The sequence below is a fragment of the Sycon ciliatum genome, chromosome 5 (assembly GCF_964019385.1).
Source record: "Sycon ciliatum chromosome 5, ocSycCili1.1, whole genome shotgun sequence".
NCBI classification, from domain to species: Eukaryota; Metazoa; Porifera; class Calcarea; order Leucosolenida; family Sycettidae; genus Sycon; species Sycon ciliatum.
In genome coordinates, this window is record NC_088647.1 from 3486613 (window position 1) to 3508185 (window position 21573).

Below are 21573 nucleotides of genomic sequence, written 5' to 3' on the forward strand. Positions count from 1 at the left end.
TCACTGGGGGCAGGGGGAACTGCAGCTGGATCCCTGGACGGGTACCCTGAATGAATGGCCTGATGCCGTCAATCCTTTTTAACTGAGGTGCGGTGAGCCCATAAGTGGGATCATTTTCAAGTCCACCCAGATCTTGAGTTTTGGGGATTTCAGGGGGTGTCGGCCGTTAGGCGGTTCAATAGGCAATTGAGTCATCTTTCCAAGATTCCTTTTGAGTCTTTCTCCCCTCTCCCGGGGAGACCCACGTGACCAGTTTTGGTACACGTGCATGTGTGTGTGTGTGTGTGTGTGTGTGTGTGGCATCATGGTATGATGTTGCATGTGAGTCTCGCGCGGAGTGGCGCAGCACCTACCAAGAGCCTGACAATGTGCCTGAGCCTCCGCCCCGAGTGGTATGTACGGTATGCGGACGGGATTTTGCACGGAAAGGAGACATGGCTCGGCATAAGTGTCTGGAGGAGCGTGCGCGGCCTGTGTCTGAGCAGCGGGGCGCCAGTCAGTGCGGGCGGTGTGGGCGGTGGCTGAGAAGCCGCGGTGGCTTGGTCCGGCATGTGTGTGCCTCAACGGTGGATGCCGCAGTGCCACCTGGAACTACCGGAGCGTCGGCACCGGCGGAGGGATGTTGTGCCGCGCATTGTGACAGGTGTGGTCGCTGCTTTCGCGGTGTCCGGGGACGGGGAAGGCATCGCTGTTCAAGGGTGGCGCATAGACCAACAGCAGAGGAGCGCTCAGCCTTCCAGCACGTGTGCATATGCGGCAAGCGGATGCGACTACCCGTGCACCTGGAGCGTCATCGAGCGTCGTGTCCTCTCTCTCTCTCTTCTCAAGTTTCCCAGTGATGGGATCACGTGACCCTTTTGCGGCAGTGACTCTACAGGACAGGACAGGACAGGTGTGTGTGAGTGTGTGTGTGTGTGTGTGTGTGTGTGTGTGTGTGTGTGTGTGTGTGTGTGTGTGTGTGTGTGTGTGTGTGTGTGTGTGTGTGTGTAGGGGTGCCTTGCAAGTAAGTGTTGAATGGTGCAATCCCAGCACAAATTGCTATGGCTTCTGCTGTAGCATCGCTATCATCACCTCCGGCGATGGGCGTCAAAGGTCAAAGGTAGGGGTGCCTGTGTGTATGGGTGGGTGGGGGTGCTGGGGGATAGCTGTGCTACATGTAGTAGGAACCGACACAAGAAGCAAGAAGGTGTTTGCTCTGTGTTTGCGGCATGTGCGATAGCTATGGCCTCATTGCATTTGGTGTGTTCCTGCACGAGTGCATGAGTGACTGGACTGGTGAGAAGACCATCTTCATGAGCACCCCCCCCCCCCCCCCCCCCCCAGTAGGAGTGTGCTAATGTGCATGGGCTTGTGGAACGACGAAATCCAAACATTGCACAAGTACAAAGGCTCCTGCAAGGATTATCTGAGAGACAGTAGTACATAATCATGCCTATAGCTGTGTGTCCCTCAAACCAGTGAACACTGAATAGCTGTGTAACTTTGTAGATCCATGGCACAGAGGCTGTACCTTTTGTGTAGATCCATGGCATAATTATACATGTACCTTCCATCAAGAGTCCATAACCCCAGGGTCATGGACTCTTGCTTCCATGCGTGCATGCGCACATACAAAGCCTGCCCGTTACGTACACCAGTGTATACGCTCTGGATGATTGTAAAGTTACTATAGTCTACATACGCATGACTGTATGGAAGAAGTTTGAAGTCCACTGTGACAATAATTTGACGTCAATGCAGAAAGCGCTGCTCAGGTGCATGGATCTATTCAATCAGTATAGTAGAGACCAGGATAAGAGCGTGCCACTTGGTATTGAGGGCGACTGGTGATTAGAGAAACGTACGGCACACGCAACAGAACCCTGCTACATACGCAGAAGAATGCCTGCACGCGTCTGGCATGTGCGGAGCACACCAACACGCTCCATGCATAGCTCAATCTAAATCAGCTCCGGAACGTCGAAATGTGGCAAAAATAAAATAGCATACATCAAGACAGAGGAAATGAAGATGAATAAAAGAATGAGTGGGTCGTGAAAGTTCGTTCCCACGTGTCACTGTGGAATGAGGCGGCACGAAAGAGGTGAATTGTAGCAAAGTCTGAAAGTCCGTAGAAATATCTAAGCATCTGGTAACGCAGGTAGTCAATTATGGTGCATTTCAAAGGGTAGGGCAGGCAAGGGGCAGGGGGGGGGGGGGTACTTCGTGCTGAGACTATGTATGAACATGTATTGGGCAGGAAGCCAAAGCGAAGCGGAAAATGAAACGAGGCGAAATATCAAGACGATAAGTATGTACCGGGTGTACTGCATGCAAAAGTACAGCGCGGGAAGTCGGGTGACGAATTGTGAAGAAACGCGATGACTAGACAATTTGTACATCCGCGCGCTGTGTCCGCGGTACAGGTATGGCTCCAGCCTGCGTGAGTCAGTAGCGTCGGCAAGCCACATGGGCACTGCATGATAATGGCGAGCTGCATGCCAACACAGGCGTGCACCTGCGACAGCCACATGTCCAACCAGGTAGCCAGGCGAGGCTGAAGCAAGACACCTATCTGAACGAGACAACACACTTCACTTTGCGTGTGACTTCCGGCACGATACAGCACGGGGAGGGGAGGGAAGGAGAGAAAGAGAGAGAGACACACACACACACACACACACACATGCAGGCAGAGAGACAGAGACATAGAGACAAAGAGACAGAGAGGGGCACAGGGAGACAGAAAGGCTAAGTTGTCAATTCAGAGCTCCAATGAGTTGAAGAGATGCAGCAGTAAAATAGATATACTGCATTATCGGTTTACAGTCCGTTCAAGGCAGCGTGTCCTGTTGGTGCGCTTGTGAGTACATTCACATTTTTCAAAGCAAATCACGTCTTGGGACGCAGCGGGCATGCAATACATCCGTATTCAAAGTCAATTGAAGACTAACTGCCAGAGTTCGTCGAGACAGCAAGCGTGTGAGAAAGGTACCACAGATAGAATCGCCGTATAGGCAAAGCACTGGGCTGCCGAGCTGCTGGTCATTACAAGGCACTCCACTTGGAGTATGTCTAACACTCTTGCTGCTCATCACGCTGATTTTAGCTGGCTATACTGGTATTGTGGGTGGACGCAAATATCTCAACACACCCTGATCACGGGCCGTTGAGAGCCTCCACTGCTTCTAAGTACGTCTTGTCGTTGACAACGAAATCCTCCAGCTGATACATCAGCGACTCAAACGTGGGCCTGTTGGCTGCCTCGTCGTGCCACGAGTCCAGCATCATCTGGTAGATGGGATCTGGCGTGCCCGTGGGCTGCGGAATGCGGTAGCCTTCTTCGATTCGCTTCAGCGTCTCGGCGTTGTTCATGGCCGGGTATGGCTTCTGACCTTTGGTGAAGAGCTCGACCATGAGAATGCCAAACGACCAGACATCGGACTTGTTACTGAAGCGACTGTAGAGCGCCGCTTCCGGTGCCGTCCACTTGATGGGGAACTTAGCACCAGCACGGGCAATATACTCGGATGTAATGATCCGCGCAAGACCAAAGTCCGCTATCTTGACAGTGTTGTGCTCGCCTACCAGGATATTGCGGGCCGCTAGGTCACGGTGGATGTAGTTCTTCGTCTCAAGGTAGCTCATGCCTTGTGCAATCTGATAGGCCATATCCACCTGGAGGGGATGAGAACAAAAAGCAGGCACGCACACATGTTGGTGAACTTGATATCAACTTGGCAAAAAGACAAAAGTCTAAATGGTTATGTTCAGAAGGAGTATTGTTATGATAACCGTGCCATAACAATAATAACATATGTACCAGCTGTATTTAGAAATCGGTTATTTCAGGCTCCACGCCATACTGCAACACACATCTGAACATGGTTACTCCAAGTAGACAGACCACCTGTGTTTAGTTAGAGACTGGTCACTTCAGGCAGGCCAAACTACAACATACATTTGAACCTGTGTAGAAACTTAGAAAGGCTACCTCTATTTAGAGAGACCAGTCATTTCAGGCACCACACCATGCCTGTGTAGAAACTTCGGACCACCTGCATATAGAGATTGGTCAATGGTCTCAGGCCCCAGACCATGCTTCAGGGTACATTTGCACAAGGTTACTCTACGGTGCACATTCGACTCGTTGTCGAGGCTACTCCGAGCTGTATACAGTTGAATGTCTCTTTAAAAGTGTTGTCAAGGATTCTCTGTGTACATTTGAATGTCTTTTACAGTGTTGTCAACGATACTCTGTGCACATTTGAATGTCTTCATGTGTTGTCAAGGATACTCTGTATACATGTAAATGTCTTCATGTGTTGTCAAGGCTACTCCGTGTACACTTGAATATATTTTACAAGTGTTATCAAGGATAACAAGAGTACATAAACCAGAGTGTGCAACTGAGGATGGTTCCTGTGGGAGCGTAATCCGTGCAGTACGTCATTTCTGATGGCATGGTAAGCGACAGGTACGGTGAAAAGTTGCGTAACCAGTAACGGTGGTGCAGGTCACTGAGTTTGTCCTGATTTCGGTTTTTTGATATGGATAGCCTAGTGAATTTACTCGCCAGCGCATGTACACAGCGTACTCAGTCCGGAACACAAAAACACCGAAATCCTAAAACAGGACGTCTAAATCATGCAAACTTGGCTGATTTCCGGACTGTAAAACACGAAAATTTGACGCAAGTCGCAGCTTGGCTGACCTCATCAGGGCGACGTAGTGCACGAACTGCGCTGTTTCAGATCTGATATGAACAGTTGCACACTCTGGTTTATGTACTCTTGAGGATACTCTGTGTACATTTGAACCTGTGTAGAAAGATCATCTGCCCTTTCAAAAGATCGGTTTTCTTTCCACTATCAATGATGGTCACTAAAGACATGGGCGATTTAGACTGTAATTCACGGGCCATGGCCCGGACACACATTGAGTGCACTCACCAGATGTGGCATTCTCAGATCTGTCTTGTACAATCTGAGATAGTCTAGTAAGCATCCGTTACTCATAAGCTCGGTGACGATCAGGATTGGCTCGCCGACGGTGCAGACTGCGTACAGGCGGATCAGCTTGGGATGCTGCAGGTCCTTCATCAGCTGCGCTTCCTGGATGAACGCCTGCCGCTCCATCGACTCCTCTTTCAGCATCTTCACGGCCACATCGGTGGTGTTGTTCCACTGCGCCTGCCACACCTCACCAAACTGGCCGGCACCAAGCTTCTTGGTGAACTCCAATGACGTGCGGTCGATCTCCCACTCGTCACGGTGGGACAGGCTGAACGGCGTGGGCGTGTCGAGCTTGTCGCACGGGAACTTTAATCTCAGACCGCCCACGTCCGGGTTGAGCTTGTAGAACTCCACTAAGCTAATGATGTCGTCGAAGTGGGCTTGCCTCGACACGTAGTATTTGCCCGTCTCTGCGTTGCGTTTTATCCGATAGTGCTTGATGGCGTCGTGATCTCGCACCGAAACAGAGTACTCACCATGGCTGGTCTCAGAGTTGCGCACCAGGAAAGCCCCGTGCTTACCACAGAGTGACAGTGCTTTCTCGGCATCGGCGCGTCGAAACCCTTGGAAGAACCACCTGCAGAGGCACAGAACCACAGTAGAACACAGAGACCACAGCTCAAAAAATGCTAAGCCGGAAAGTAGTAGAAATACTTGCAGCGCACACACACACACACACACAGAGGGCATCTCTAAGAAGCACGACTACCAAGCCGGAATACTTTTTCTGTGAGCGATAACTTCACGGAGTACTGTAAAAGCAGAACTTGTCGGTGGTGTAATACTTTCTGCATTCTCCAAAATCGGCGGTTCGGTGGAGAGAAATTTTCGGTAAACCCATTTTCCAAGAAAGTGTACCAGTACTAGTACCGAAATTTTTGGTGCGTTTTATTTAAGGTAAAACTTGAAAGTTTATAATACCGAAAATAAAACACCACCGAAAATTCTGCTTTTCCAGTAATGATTATGTACATGTACTTCATAACGTGCAGTGCTCCAATAAAATCCGGGCCGTCACTCGTAATCCAGCACCAATCACAATACATCTGCCAAGCAAGACACAACCATTGTACACACGCACATAGTTGTACGAGTACGGAAGGAAAGGTGCACTGGCTGTTTGCAGTGCAGCATGGCACATCACAAGGAAAGGTGCACTGGCTGTTTGCAGTGCAGCATGGCTCATCACAAGTCTCACAAGGAGCATCAGCTGGCAACTGGCTGTCACAGTGAAGTTTCCTTCCTCTCAGCTTGCTGGGCAGGGCACTGCTGATGCTGCTGTCCAGCAGCTGACGCCGGGGCCAATGAATGGTATCACAACAAAGGCTAGCCTTGCAGTAAAGTATGGATGTGTCCACCATGCTGAACACCACTGTGACGAAAATAGTGTGCTGTGTGCACTGCTGTAGTAACTCGAACCAAACAGCTGCTGACACCCACTAGCTACTTGACCGATTCCCCGGCATACTCAACTCCTGAACTGTCTGCAGCAGCTACAGGCACAAGATCACGCCTCGGAGTGAGCCTGCCACGGTCTGCAACACCTGCAGCAGCAGTTGCTTGACCCGCACACTCTGACTCTGAATTCAAGACGAGTGCTATGCACAGGGCCCCATTCAACACCTCTAACCGTTACTGCTGCAAAACACATCTGCTTGGGCACGGATTGATTTTCTGCACCCCCCCCCCCCCCCCCGGAGTATGGGATGTTTGCACTGTTCTGCAAACACAGCTGCACTGTTAGAAGGGATTTCCACGTCCTTGTGGTGAACACACCCTCTCCTTGTGTCCAACACACCCTTAAAAGTTTCGTGTGACACGCCATACAGCACTGAAGTGATCAGTAGACCTGCCAGCATCAGACACCCAACCGGGAACCTGACATATTTGTCTCGAATAGGAGAGGTATCCAGATTGCAGAGTGTTCTACAACTTGAACGGGAAAAGTCGGGTATCTGAACAAACGTGTCCGCCTCAGTTGAGAGGTGGCCAATAAGAAACGGTTATACTGTACACGAACGCATGAGATTACAGTGCCCGAAATGAAGTGTGCTTTGACCCCGGGGATTCGGAAGTTTCACGTAATCCGTGGTCTTCACTCAGGGAGAGTTGCGCCATATCGAGAGAGTGCTCGATGCATCTCTAGTCCATTTCAAAAAGATTAGCAATCAGGTTTTTGAACTGAGGTGGCGAGGTGACAAAAGTTTAAGGATGGCAATAAACAGAATCAGCTGAAGCGTCATGTTACGAAGGTTTTATTCAGATGTCACGAACAAACTCTAGATGCTTCCTGATTAGCGTTGTGTGAAAGCTAGTTTGATGCATTTTTATATTTTCCATCGTTCCTATTATTGTTCTTCACATTACATTTCCATCATAGCTATTTCTTCGTCCATCACCACTTTCTCTAGGATTCGTTCGTGACATCTCAATAAAACCTTCGTAACATGACGCTTCAGCTGATTCTGTTTATGGCCATCCTTAAAAATCAGGTTTTTGGTCTTAATAAGTATGAAGATAACGGAAATCCGGACAACAAAGTACACAGGGCATGGCACATTGTGCTGTAAAGGTTTCGAAACCAGGTTTCTGGCCCTTTCTCATGGTTTAGAATTTGCCCTGGAAGCCAGTAGCAACTTTTCATCAAAAACCCACGATTTTTATACGCCTTTTCGGCCTTGTCGTTATGAACGCTGTCCGCTGACCATGGAGTTGTGGGTTCAAATCCCAACCTATCTTCAATTCCAACTTTATTTCATTGTTTTGGTGATGAAGCTGGTACATAATCATGATAATTGTACAAGGTGGTGGCTGCTCCAAGCGTTGGAGCTCGCGGTTTCTGCCGACTGCACTGACATTGGACTGACTCACGTAGATCTACATCGAAACGGTGTGAGTGAAGTCATTGCACTGTCAGCTGTAGCTACATGATCAATCGACTTCTTGGAGAGAATTTTCGAGTATTTTCACGATTGCCAATTTATTTGAATTTAGGAGTCGGCACCGTCTTCTATCAGCTTTCACAGACGTCTGCTTTTCTCAAAGATGGTCGTTGAAGTCACACGGATGGCTTGGCCAGGTCATGGCCTTGAGAATGAGTCCGTGCCCATGTCGTTTTCGTCCCACGATGAGAGTAAATTGAATCGCAGCTCAAAGAAACTGTTAGATGACAAAACAGGATTCATGGCCAGCTTTAACATTTTCCACGCTTTCGACATGTCCTCTGCGACTCCGTATCGAGGAAACACTTACTTGTTTGTTGTAAACAAGGAGTCGTAAAATATTACGACTCCCTGTTTGCAAAAAAGAACAGACATACCTACGTGAGTGAGTTTAGTCATTTTTCATACTTTTGTGCGGAATATTTCTTCGAGTTCACAGCGAGTTTCCAGGCAGCTCATGCGGTAAGACGGCAAACTCCCCGGACGATCGCCAGGATTGCTAGTCATTTTGAAACGGACTGTAGGTGCAGAGCCTTATACACATAAAGAGAAAGAAAATGCATTCCTGTTGTAAATCTGAGTTGCACGTGTTAGTGACAATCAAACTCCACTGACCCCAATGTCCTTAAGATGTGATTGATATAGGCTGCAGCAAGTGTGGGTGATACCATGCGAGTGAGTGGTATGTGCCACTAAATTCTTAAATTAATTCACTTGTGCGATATTGCCCACACTCGCTGCAGCCTATATCAATTACATCTTTAGGACATTGTAGTTAGTGCAGTCAGATGATAGTTAATGCGAGTTACAGCAGGAACACTGTGCTTCCTCTCGTTATGCGTAATCCGTAATCTACGCAGCCAGAGATCGTGGCCTTGGCCTGCTGACCCTAAGCGCGACCCAGACAAACGATGCCATATGCCGCATTATGCGAGCGTGTGCAAATCACTGGAACGGACGGTCCGGGTCCGAAATCCACACAATCTACACAATCTAGCGTTGCAGTGGCCCACGTCATCTACCCAGACCCTGCGACTCCTGGGTACAGCACTCGGTGTTGAGTACACACCCAGTGGATCAATCTCCACATCAGTGCCCTCTCGTGAACATTAACATTATGTGCGCATGCTTGAGACTAAGAAAGCCACACTGCCGGGCACTAGTGCAAGCTGTCCAACGATCGGCATTGACTGTATTACAACACCCTACTAAGAATGAGTGCCACGAGCACTGTTCTCACATGTCCAAGGGCGTCGGAACCGCACCGGCCGGGGCGGCCATGGCCGCCCCACTTTTTCGGCCGTTTATTTTTTTATTTTTTTATATTTTTTTTAGCACACTGCAACAAAGCGCGATGATCTCAGCGCAAACGTGGCAAATCCTTGTCCCCGATCGTGGTTTGTTGCAGAATCAAAAGTCCATGTACACTGAAATGGCACCAAATGCCTGGGAATGCTTGCAATTGGCTTCAATTTTTGAATTTTTTTCCCGGGGGAGGGTAATGTTTGTCCCCGATCGTAGCATCTTCTTGGTTTTTTGCAGAATCAAAAAGTCTTTCATTGTAGTTACCGTACACTGAAATGGCACCAAATGCCCGGAAATGCTTGCAATTGGCTTTAATTTTTGAAATTTTTTCCCGGGGGAGGACCCCCGGACCCCCCTTCCATGGCCACCCCACTTCCAAAGTCGTTCCGACGCGCCTGCATGTCAAGGCACATTGACGTCAATATCATGTTACTCGAATACCACTGCAGTACTGCTGCCGGGTGCCGGAGAACTGGGAGAGGGGGGGGGGGGTCAACCTCCTAGCCTAGGCATTCTTAGTCCCATGTTCTAAAGGCTATGCACAGTTGACATTGGTATGCTGTGCTTGGTGAAATCCTAGCCTGTTCGTTCTTCGGCGCTCCGCTCTTCGGAACCCGCCAGTACTGCACTGCATCCAACACCGGTGTCCCACTGTCCAGGCTAGCAAAGACCTGCTTGAGTCTGCGGCCGCACATACCCTGCCCCCATGCACGTGCGTACGTTTGCGACACGGCAACATCTCATGTGCAGGGGGACATGCACATTGGCGCGCACACAGCACACCCAGGCCAGTGCGGCAGGGAGCCAGGGATCCCCTGTTCTACCACTATAGTCACACCAACCGATCCTAGTAGCGTGCTCTGGTTAGCGAAAATAGGACCAAGACACCACAATGCAACTCGGCCTTACAGATGATGATCAACTTTCCGGCTCAACCTTGCAGATACTGATCGGCTTTCCAGCTCGACCTCACCACACAGAGTAATGGCCAGCAAAGTTTCCCGATCGGACTTTTGGACCTAGCTGGAATATGATTACAGGGTATCATGCACAACGTTACACTTTTAGAAACTTTCCTTCAACTATGACTATGACCTGCAGATCTGCAGCATAGCCATGACTATCTAGGCTGTGTCGCTACCCATGTCATGAGTCAGGATTTGGTGATGACTAATTATGTGCGAATCATGAGCATCAATAATCACTAATCAGTTTGCAGCTTCACACTTCCTATTTGAATTCACTGGTCGCTCATTCAGATATTTTCAGAGTGGCACACATGAAACACAGTGGAAGTATGGCAACAGGCTATTGTTCTGACTTGGATTCTCATTGTCCACTCCTCTTCCACTCTTTGTTCAGACTTCAGGCTCTGAATGTGCACCACATGATCTACCTACTTCTGGAGCAGCATGTGGTGTGCAGCGTACAGCTTCACCTGAGGCAACAACTCCAGTCACAGTGTTTTTACACATTGTCCTGTGTGCAGGACAGACACCCACACGCGCGTGTAGCTAGTACTAGTAGCTACTTGTGTCCCGGTGTCTGCACAGACTGTTCTACCGACAGCTGAGTTGGCCGCATGAAGAACACATAACTTCATAAGACTCGTGTCAGCGATCGCTAGGGCGACGAGTCGTTTCTCTCGAAATGCCAATCACACCCGACTGAAATGCTGGAACATCCCAAGCCAAGCGAGACCAAGTCCACTGGATATTGTTACACTGACATTTTACAAAACGACACTTGAACATCTGTACTGGTACCCATAGGCACGCACCATCGGGGATCCACGCAGGACAAAATACATAAAGGGTTACTTTCGAAACGCCACCGCCAGGTAGATCTACTAGTATAGTAACTTCTTACCCTGAAACACCATCTACATTCTACATTCATCATTTTGCCCGGACTCCATCACACCGCCGGCAAGGTGAAGTGCGAAATTATGACCACAGCAAAACGAGGTTGAACAAAGTGGAGATGACTTACGGTTGAGCATCGATGGACTGAGCTTTTGCCACGAAGTTGCTGGGAATGAAGCCCTCCTTCTGCGTTCGCGTATGTCTAGCCAGCCACCAGTTGGGATCTTCGCCATTCACAAGTTCTAACAAATCATTCTTTTTGAAAGTGAGATCTTCAGGAACGCGTGCTTCGTAGTCGAAAAGAGCCACGAATAGTTTGCTGGATGCGATTGACGGTTGAAGATCTCCGCTACCGCTACTCGTCGCTGTTACAATGGGCAGTTTCGGCGGGGGCTGATTCGGCGGCGGCAGGTTACTGTTGGATAGGTTCGTGGATGCGTTGAATCCGGACGGGTCGCGATGCGCACCCGGATTCGGCACCGTTGTGCTATGTGCGTCTATGGAAGGCTTACTGGAGGGAATTGGCTCGCTAGTGCAGCAACCCATGACCGTCGCCGGGGCCCGATACAGGCCCCGTTTGCTCCGAGACTCCGGGAGCGCACACAAACCAACACTAGAACCACACGTGCTCAGACAACACGAGTAGAGGATCTTTCATGGACGCAGCAAAAATCACGACATTCTGCAGTCTGCACTTCGTCAAGGTAGCGCCAGCGTTCGTGCTCCACACGCTGCTGCCGATCGCTGCTACGAACTATGAAATGCTGCTCACAGCGAGATGGTTGTTGGGCAGAGCAGGATAATACGTTGCTGTTGTGTTTGGCCAGGACAGTGCGCGCGGGCGGCGGCTGTTCTGCTCCACCTCACCCACACCAATTCCAACACACGACAGTCCGGAATACTAGTATGGACGGCTTTAGTTGAGCCAGCCTTGCCAAGAGCAAGGGCGCACCGCAACGAGAAGACGAAGTGTGCCGTGCCCGCTACTACTAGTACTACAGGTACTACTACAACACAACAAATCCTACTTCCAAGTCAGGTACTTCTTACAACTCGCTTTGCCTACTAAATGCGACGCCAAAAGGCAAAACTGAAGAACTGTTACTTCGCACTACGACAGTGCACGATGGATCCCATAAAGAGTCTGGCCACTCTGGGCCGTGGCAGACTGCCCCACACAGTGACAGAACAAGAATCGAATGGGCGCAGCTCAAAATACTCTGGAAATCTGCGTGACGATGGTGACGACGGGCCGTACCCGTGCATACACGTACACGCGCACGGCGCGCGCGCGACCGCGCGTCGCTTTCCTTGCGACGGAACGCATGGCGCATCCGCAGTACTGGACAGACATGATACATGTATGGCCACACGTGACATGTGTACTACATCATGATTGTACAACCAGATCCGCTCGCTAGCGCTAGAAGTAGAAAACCGTCGCACGCGCTGCTATGATTCGGATCGGAGTCGTATGACAGTATGCCATATACTGACTTACTGTCATACGACTCCGATCCGAATCATAGCAGCGTAGTACGACTCCGATCCGAATCATAGCAGCGCGTGCGACGGTTTTCTACTTCTAGCGAGCGGATCTGGTTGTACAATCATGTAGTACACATGTACGTAATCGTTACGTTCCAGACGCGACCGGATACGTATCACGTAGAGGGGGATCTACATGTATCTACATGGCATGCATTGTACACTCGACTCCGGGCCGCGGGCCGGCGCGGGGAGTCCGGCACTCCGGAGCTCGATGCTTTTACTTTTTAGACACCTGCTGATCACCATACCACTATACTGCCACTACTACTGGCACTAGCACGACTGCTTACTATAGTAATAGTATAGAGTATAGTTAGTTACATGATTGTACTGGTAGAGTGGTAGAGTACCGACTGAGCCAGTACTAAGCAGTAGTAGAGGAGATTGTAATCATGAATGGGAGAGAGATTCGAGTTAGCTGTAGCTTCGACTCTCCGCACTTGACTTGAGCAGAAAAGGTCTGATTCAGCTACAACAGCCTCTAGTGGCTCTACTTGGCACTAGCCGACACAGTCACAGAGTCCCTGACCCTGTATCACATGGATACCACGCCTTATGAAGTTATGGATGGTACAGCTCGCTGCAACTCCCGGTGCCGAAAGGCGGGCTCACGCCCCAACATGGCTACTTCCTCTTAGCCTAGCCCTTGTCAAACCCCCAAGACGAAAATGATAGTTGCCGACTGGCCGAAATAAAAATGGTACATGTACAGGGTACGGGGTATCATAACCATGATAACTGACTGGGTCAGCACATGTATACACCACTGCTTGACATGCCGACAGCAGCTAGCAGAGTGTTGCCCAGATTCACTTTGCTAAGTACAACACTCAACAGTCAACAGACTCCAGTTAGGCACCGGCGGATTATGCTCGAAAAGGTGGCAAATTCTGCTCGAAAAGCAGCCATACAAACCTTATGGCGGGCAATTCCTCGAATTCTCTCCGTTTCTTTATACACATACCAAACATGCATGAAACTTACCAGAAAAAGTACCGAATTCTGCCAATTTTTCTGCCGGCATTATCCGCCCGTGCCTAACAAGTAACAACAGTACAAGTAAGTAAGTAAGTTAAAGTCCGGTGACAGTGTGACGGACGGCATGCATCAAGCACTACCCCACGACGGTACGTCACAAACTCACAAGTGTTCAACTGTTCAAGTGTCATACATGTACTAGTAGTAGTAGTAGTAGTAGTAGTAGTAGTAGTAGTAGTAGTAGTAGTAGTAGTAGTAGTAGTAGTAGTAGTAGTAGTAGTATTTATTATTTTACTAGGGCAATACCCACAGACTGTGAGTCTTTTTACAGGGTACCCTAGGTAAGTGCGTGAAATAGAGCTGAATGAAGAAAGCCGTAAGTGCGTGAAATAGAGTAAAGAAAAAAGAAAACGGTGGCTGCATACTGTGCCATTATGTCTTATGTGTTGCAAAAGAGGCTGCGAAGAGTACTGTTGAACATTGCAAAGGAGGCTGCCTGGCGGCATGCTGCTGGAAGCGAATTCCACCTGTCAGCAGCCAGGTAAGGCAAAGCATAGAAACCGTACCGTGACGAAGCATTAGGCAGGGCTAAAGCCAGGGCGGACTGTCCCCTGGTCAAGGCATTGGTATGGTTGCTATTTGATCTAAGTACAAAAAGCTCGGCAAGTAGAGGGCTGCGGCGGCCATGCACACATTTATAGACAAGGCAAAATATCTTTAGGTTATAACGGATGGCGACAGGAATAATTTTGTGGCGTTGACAAATGGTGGCGGTTGGGTGGCATGGTGGGTAGCCAAATGTTATCCTGAGGCTACGTTTGAAGCATCGAATGAGTGTGTTGTATAGGGTTGCTGATATCGTGTGAACGTAGCAGTTGCTGGTGTACTCCATGGTGGATTGGATAATGCTTAGGTAAAAGGAACGTTGTGCCTGGGTGGTGATGTGATGTCGTATTCTGCGGAATGCGGCCAGCTTACGGTTGACGTCAGCAACAACTTTCCCGACCTGCTCCTTGAAGGCAAGGTGCTGGTCGACTAGCACTCCAAGGTAACGGACACACTGGGAAGGGGATACTGGGAAGTTACCACAGATGACAGTGAAGGTAGGTGGAAATGGGGTTGTCTTCCGGCGGACGATTAATAGTTGAGTTTTGTCGGGGTTCAGTAGGAGGCCCAGTTCCGTGAGGTGTGATTTAACCGCATCGAAGCTCTCTGATAGTCGGTCCTGTATCGTGTTGATGCAGCTGCTCGATGTGTAGAGTCCTATATCGTCGGCGTAGAGTATGTTAGATGTGTGAGTTGGTGTGACGTCTGTTACGTGTCTTGTGTAGATTGTGAAAAGAACGGGGCCCAGGACAGAGCCTTGAGGTACCCCTCGACTACAGGTCACGGAGTCGCCGGATGTTTTTTGTGGAGGGGTTCGTCACTGTCTGTCGACGAGCGCTTAGATAGGAGGCGAACCAAGACAGTGCTGTGCCACAAATACCGCAGGAGTAGAGCTCGTTGATGAGTGGCTGGTGCTTGACCCGGTCGAACGCCTTGCTCATGTCCAAGAATAACACTCCGGTGTTCTGACCGTCATCCAAGCGTTGTTGCCACTTTGATATAGCCAGTGAAAGTGCATCCTCTGTGGAATGATCAGAGCGGTAGGCGAACTGTTGGGGAGGAAGAATGTTGAGCTCTGGGTGGGTGTTGATATAGCGCTGCAGTTGATGAAGGACGATCTTTTCTAGAAGCTTGGATACGATGGGGAGTAGAGATATGGGGCGATAGTTAGAGGGACATTCTGGATTGCCTTTCTTGAAGAGGGGGAATACAGACGCTACTTTATATATGTCTGGAAAGGAACCGAGGGATAGTGATTCGTTGAAAATGAGACAGAGGGGACCGGCACTAGTATTTTAATTATTTACTACTCCCTGATTCATGATCATTATCACACATTATCACACAACTGTGATTGAGTGGTCTCTGCATGTTGATCGGGTAGCGGAGTTCCATCACTGACACAGTGTGCGGGTATTGCATTATGAATTGGTTGAGTAGATAGTTCCGGAATTAATTCCGTGTTCGATATTGTATATTTTTTACATATGTTTATTTTATTTTATTCGTGTTCGATATTGAATTTTAATTTTAATTTATTTATTTTTTTACAAATATTGTTTTTATTCCATTTCACATTTTTCATTCGTGTTGGGTTTAACTACTCACTGTACTGATACATGGTGATGATTGTGCTTTGCTTTGCCCGTAAAAGAGGCCTTCCCAACACTGTGTAAATTCATTATCACACAACTCCCACTCATGACGTCATCTCGGAGTAACCTGGTAACCACTGCTAGTGTTGGCACTGGTAACAGAACTGGAATACAGAACCTGAGGTTTATGGTTGTAGTCAGGAGCACTACGTGTCCTCGCCTTGTAACATGCTGTCAAAATCGAAAAACATGTTAGAACCTGAGAAGTAGGCCTACTCAGAAGTCTCACTGTCGGAAGGTCACTGTGCGAGGTAACCAATGCACTGCCACTGGCAATATGTAATCTAACAGACGAGTAGTCTTGCTAGGCAATGCTAGCCCATGCATGGTGCATAATTCCGGCAGAAAAACACGGGCAGAATTTAGGCCTTGACGGATTATGCTAATATTTTCGTGAAATTATGCTTTTCGCATTGCTGAAAAAATTCCCGAATTATGCTATTTTTATGCTAAAAGTTCTCATATTATGCCGCATTATGCTCACATATGCTGCTAATGTACATGATGGTTCTGTGCAAAATAACAGGGGAGTCTTTTGTAGAGGGCGTTGTACTGCAGTAGCAAAAGTTCAACGGGGTCAACGCACCGTCCGACCTAGCTACGAACGTCAATGATTGTAGTGGACTGGACATATTATCAAGGGAGTCGTAAACCTCCGAATTCCTGGTGCATCTACTTGTACTTGTACTTGTAGAACATGTACAACTGTATGGAATTTGATGCGAAAAGGCGGATTATTCCAATTTATGCGATTCGTATGCAATTAGCCTCGGATTATGCGATTATTCGATTTTGGTGGGAATTATGCGAAAAATTATGCTAGCATAATCCGTCAAGGCCTAGCAGAATTACATGTACATGTGACTTGTACATATACATGTAGGCACCGGAGTTTTCTGGTATGTTTCATGCATGTTTGGCATGACTACAATTAATTCTGCTCCATTTCTTTATCCACATACATGTACGTGTCATGTGTGTGGGTAAAGAAATGGAGCAGAATTCAAGGAAGTGTCTCAGCCATATTGGACAGTTCTGCCAATTTCACTACTTTTCAAGCAGATTCTGCCAATTTTAGGAGCACTATCCGCCAATGGCTACATGTAAGTCTTGCTACTGCTATGATTCTACATGTATGTCGACTATGCACTATGACTATGACTATGACTATGACTATGACTATGAGGCTGTGGATTTGACCACTGACCAGTATGAACTATGGGCCTTGCATTTGTCAAGGAACACAGTGTGATGACGAAACAATACATGTAAGTGACTTGTATAGTATGCCACACACACACACACACACACACACACACACACACACACACACACACTTGTACAAAACTACAATGTACATGTACTTGCTTACTGCCTAAACTGGTCACGTGGGTCTCCCCCGGAGAGGGGAGAGAAACTGGGCAAAAGGAATATTAAAAAGATGGCTCGACTGGCTATTGAAGCGCCCTGCGTCCGACAGCCCTTGAAGCCACCACACTCTGGGTGGACTTGGATCTCACTTATGGTCTCACCACACCTCTGTAGTTGTGAGATTTATCCCCTCACCCCCGCTGCATCTGCCGCTGGATTTGCAAGGTGTTAGCGGCCGTCACGAGTTCCCTCGGGACGGAGACGATAATTTCAAGTGACTCTCTTTTTCACACGTCAGTAAGGGTGAGGACAAGGTGCAGAAAAAGGATTGGGAGTATCCGCCCTGGCATCCAACTGCAGTTACCCCTGCCCCAGTGAAGGTAATACTTGCTACTAGTGTGTGTGGTTAAATCAGAGTGGATCTGATACATGTACATGTATGAGCTTCACTAGCACCATTGTAAAAAAGAGTTAATCTAACCAGAATCAGTCCATCACCGGGTCTACAGGTACATGAACATGTACTTGCCAGTATGCATACCTCAAATAGAATTATTTATATGAACCCTGAAACCAACAAAGGTGGCGAGACAGTGATTATGTACATGACTTTGTACAACATTACACCTTCAATTCAATTGCCAGTGCCCGGTCGCAGTGGTCCGTACATGCACTACTAGCACTATACGCAGCCTGAGCATCTAGACAACTGTCTGTACATCACGGTACATCTACATCTACATTGTACATTAATTTTGTGCATGTACATGTACATGTGCAATGTCTGTACATGCATAAGATGTCCGTCACACATTGTCTTGTGCCTGTTACGCAACACACAACACGGTCGGTGTTGAGTCTGTTGACCAAAAGAAGAGTTGCAGTCAAACTGTGAGATGACAGGAAGTCAACGCCTCGATTACCTTGAGACCGCCTTGACCACGTTGACTCGTCTGACATCTGACAGTCATGTCAAACTCGTCCCCTGGTCCTGACCTGGGTTCATTGATTGAAGTACGGATTGCAGACGGTGACAGTCTGACTGAAATAAACAACAAAAAAAGAACATCAGCCGTGGTACACCACGTACACGGATAACCTGGGAGTCGTCAGATAAGTACACTCACACTGCACGACTGTATTTTGCATTTGACGACTTCTTCAAGATACCCAATCTGTAGTTGTCGCTAGCCAGCACGAACACTAACAGCAGCAGCTACGCGGCTCATGCTGGAGACATAACACGGTTTTTTCTCCATCACTCCACAACTGCGCTGGCTCTCCATTACCATAATACTCGCAAGTCTCCATGATCCGGCCGACCTCCACTCCAGTCTCCACGGGTTGCCACTGCCCACTGATCCTGCACATGCACACCATGAGCGCCGCATGCAGCTGCGCAGGCTAGCCATCAGTGCATCACTCAGCAAAGCGACACATCCCAGGTCATCCGGACTTACACCATACTGCGGCATACACTAAAAATTTAAATGCAATGGTTACCATCGTTACAGCTATGGTGCGTTACTTGACAACGGCTGGCATGTTGACGCGCGGTCTTGGAGTTTGAAATCCAGGTACACACGTGTCGATACGTCGGTGCAGCTGCTATGCCCGTTGCATGCACGGGATTTGACGACCAAGGCAAGCGACGCGAGCAAGATACAATCATCATCATACAGACACCGAGTCGATCTACATCATACATGATCTAGCCGTGTTGAGTTCTCTGCCGTAGATCTACTCGTTCTGATCTGCATACTCCCGCCCCAAGTGACTAGTGTGGCAAGACGAATGCAAATTTTTCATTCAGCAGTCATAAAATGAAATTATCCTTCAATCAAGGCTCTCCAACCTAGACGAGAGAATAGTATCATGATGGATACTGTAAGGTAGTTAGACGTGTAGGATGTGGCCGTCCCAGGCTGCCTGGAAGGTGTCCGTTGGGCAAGAAGATTGACGACCTGCGCCTTTGCCCGCAAAGCTACGATCGAATTTCCACACGCCGTCGACATGGATGCTGGCTACACCGAACTAAGCTTCACTCGTTTCTCGCAGCACGGGCCTAATCCAGTGCTATTAGCGTTCGAGGACGAGGTTCTTGAGGCATTGCGAGGTACGAATGTCAGCTACCAACCGGCTGTTCAGAGAAGCACGCCGTCGCATTTCAAAACAGATCCGACTGTGAACGACAAAACCTACGGAAAAAGCGAACTCGTGGCGCAGATCCAGAAGAGGAGGGTCGAATCCGCCGAGAAGCACCAACAGCGCAACAATGGTGTCGCTACTAATGTGATGAATGGATGGGAACTGTCGCATGGCTCGCAGCATAGCGCACCCAGTTTAGCCTTCGGCACCGCCGTCGGTGCCAGTTGCACCATCTCAAGACGGGTGAAAAGCACCGACCAACCGTCGTCGGAGGGCCGAGACAAGCATGGACATCAGCATCACAGCCAGCAGGCGGCATTCGAGTGTCGATGGTAGGTGCAGCATGACACAGGAGTGTCGACGGTACATGTACATGGAGATGCTGCACGTGTATGCACACACACGAAAATCAGTGGGAGGGTTTCATGGCCAATGGCCATACGTACAATCAAGAGCACAGCCATAAACCCCCAGAGTGTGCAAAGTCTGATCCAGCTGTGATATGAATATGAATAAGGTCTTGGTCGAGCGTAGTTGGATCTTCTGACGTCATGCCGCGGTACGCTCCACACCGGTACAAGGCCGGCCTCAAGGCAGGGCACCGTTGTTTTTGATCAGACAGTCCCCGCGACTCCCCTGGTCCCCCTCAGACCTGTACGGTATTATGACGCAAAGATCCGACTACGCTCGACCAAGACCCTATGCAGAGCTGGATCAGGCGTAGCACACTCTGGGGGGGGGGGGGGGGGGTATACTGTTGGTACACTGATGATGTGCTGGACCTGAACTCTGAAGGAGTCCGGTGAAGAGGACCATTCCGGTGAACGGGACCATTCCGGTGAACGGGACCATTCCGGTGAACGGGACCATTCCGGTGAACGGGACCATTCCGGTGAAGAGGACCATTCCGGGACATTCTCATTGAGGCCAGCGCATGTAGCAGTCGACGGTAGATCTCTTCACTGTGTAGAATGGCCTATTGGCAGGGCAATCAACACGCCCACACTCTAGACCCAAGGGGAAACAAAGTGCATCTGAAGTTTCCAACTTTCCAAAACATGATCATACCAGTCAGTACCTGGTGGTCATGTAAAACACCTGTCTAAGACGACAGTGAAACCTGTCTAAGACAACTGAAACCTGTCTAAGACGACCGCTCAAGGGACCTTCAAAATGTGATCTCTGTTAGCACTGAGGTGGTCTCCTTATCCAGGGTCATTTGACTGGAATAGCATCCCTTGATCCTGGTTTCAGTGGTCTTCTTGGACAGGTGGTCGCCTTATCCGAGTGGTCGCCTTGACAGGTATCTTAGCATTTACTTCTACTTGTGTTCATCCCCTGTGTGTGTCATGTTCAGGTCAAACGCCCTGGCCGAAGTCCTGAACAAATACTCTCACAAGCTCCTCTCTCAGAACTACTGCCAGCGAGTGGTAGCCATCGGACACGCTCTCTTTGATCAGAAGGTTAGTGGGCCAGGTGTGGTCTGTAGCACTCCCCTCAAATGCAATAATTGTGTGCTGTGGAGAATGATGGCTGAGAAGCTGGGCTGCTGGATGCTTTGAGTGAGCAAAGTCTTTGCTTGACACGACCAGTTGATAACCAACACGCTGAACACACGGCATGCCTAGTGCAACATTAACTTGGTACCTGGAAACTGACACACTGCGCACTCTCTTCAAGATATGTGCACAGGGGACACGATAAGATTTCGAAATTGCTCTGACACAATGTCCTGCCACTTCTGGAACCGGTCGGACATGGCCGGACACTGATTTTTTTACAAGTCTGGTACTCATAATAAAAAATAATTATTATTGTCACTGAAGTTTACTTGTGAGTTTGAATCCTCTAGTAAATTGTCCTTCTTGGACGTTCTTGTAGAGAAGTCTGGTATGGGTGGTGTAATTACATCAGTGTACCGGAAACCAACGTTCACCGGCTTGTACATTGTTTGACTCCTTTACTGCGAGGTCGTACAAAATTAATCTCGTTCGTAATCTAGTGGATCTTGCTCGTCGATTATGTTCGCCTTCAAAGTTGGATGAGGAGCTGGAGCGGCTACGCACTTTGTTTAATTATTATTGTCTTCACCAATTTCACACACGACACCACTGCATAATGCACACATGCATGTACATGCTACATCACACCGCGGTAT

General features: G+C 48.8%; 2 protein-coding genes across 2 annotated transcripts in view; one reads left to right on the plus strand and one right to left on the minus strand.

Annotated features, from left to right (window-relative positions):
- Positions 1-1935: 1935 nt before the first annotated feature.
- LOC135817207 (tyrosine-protein kinase SRK2-like) lies at positions 1936-12268 on the minus strand. The gene is made up of 3 exons (XM_065330336.1): positions 11234-12268; positions 4932-5571; positions 1936-3657 (listed from the first exon to the last, which is right to left on the minus strand). Exons 1-3 carry the CDS (start codon positions 11650-11652, stop codon positions 3139-3141), a joined length of 1578 nt encoding a protein of 525 aa, XP_065186408.1. The 5' UTR covers positions 11653-12268; the 3' UTR covers positions 1936-3138.
- Positions 12269-19012: 6744 nt separating this feature from the next.
- The window catches only part of LOC135817208 (uncharacterized), a 74627-nt gene continuing 72066 nt past the window's right edge, over positions 19013-21573 (plus strand). The window contains exons 1-2 of the mRNA XM_065330337.1: positions 19013-19747; positions 20773-20878. Of these exons, the coding sequence (XP_065186409.1) occupies positions 19281-19747; positions 20773-20878 (573 nt within the window). The 5' untranslated portion in view covers positions 19013-19280. The remainder of the gene's footprint in view (positions 19748-20772; positions 20879-21573) is intronic.

Bases quoted from the DNA above. Each gene is read 5' to 3' on its own strand.
- LOC135817207 (XM_065330336.1), bottom strand. From the start codon at position 11,652: ATGGGTTGCTGCACTAGCGAGCCAATTCCCTCCAGTAAGCCTTCCATA. The intron at 5,572-11,233 runs GTAAGTCATCTC...GTGCCTCTGCAG, and splicing joins CAGTCCATCGATGCTCAACC to GTGGTTCTTCCAAGGGTTTC. The intron at 3,658-4,931 runs GTGAGTGCACTC...CATCCCCTCCAG, and splicing joins ATCTGAGAATGCCACATCTG to GTGGATATGGCCTATCAGAT.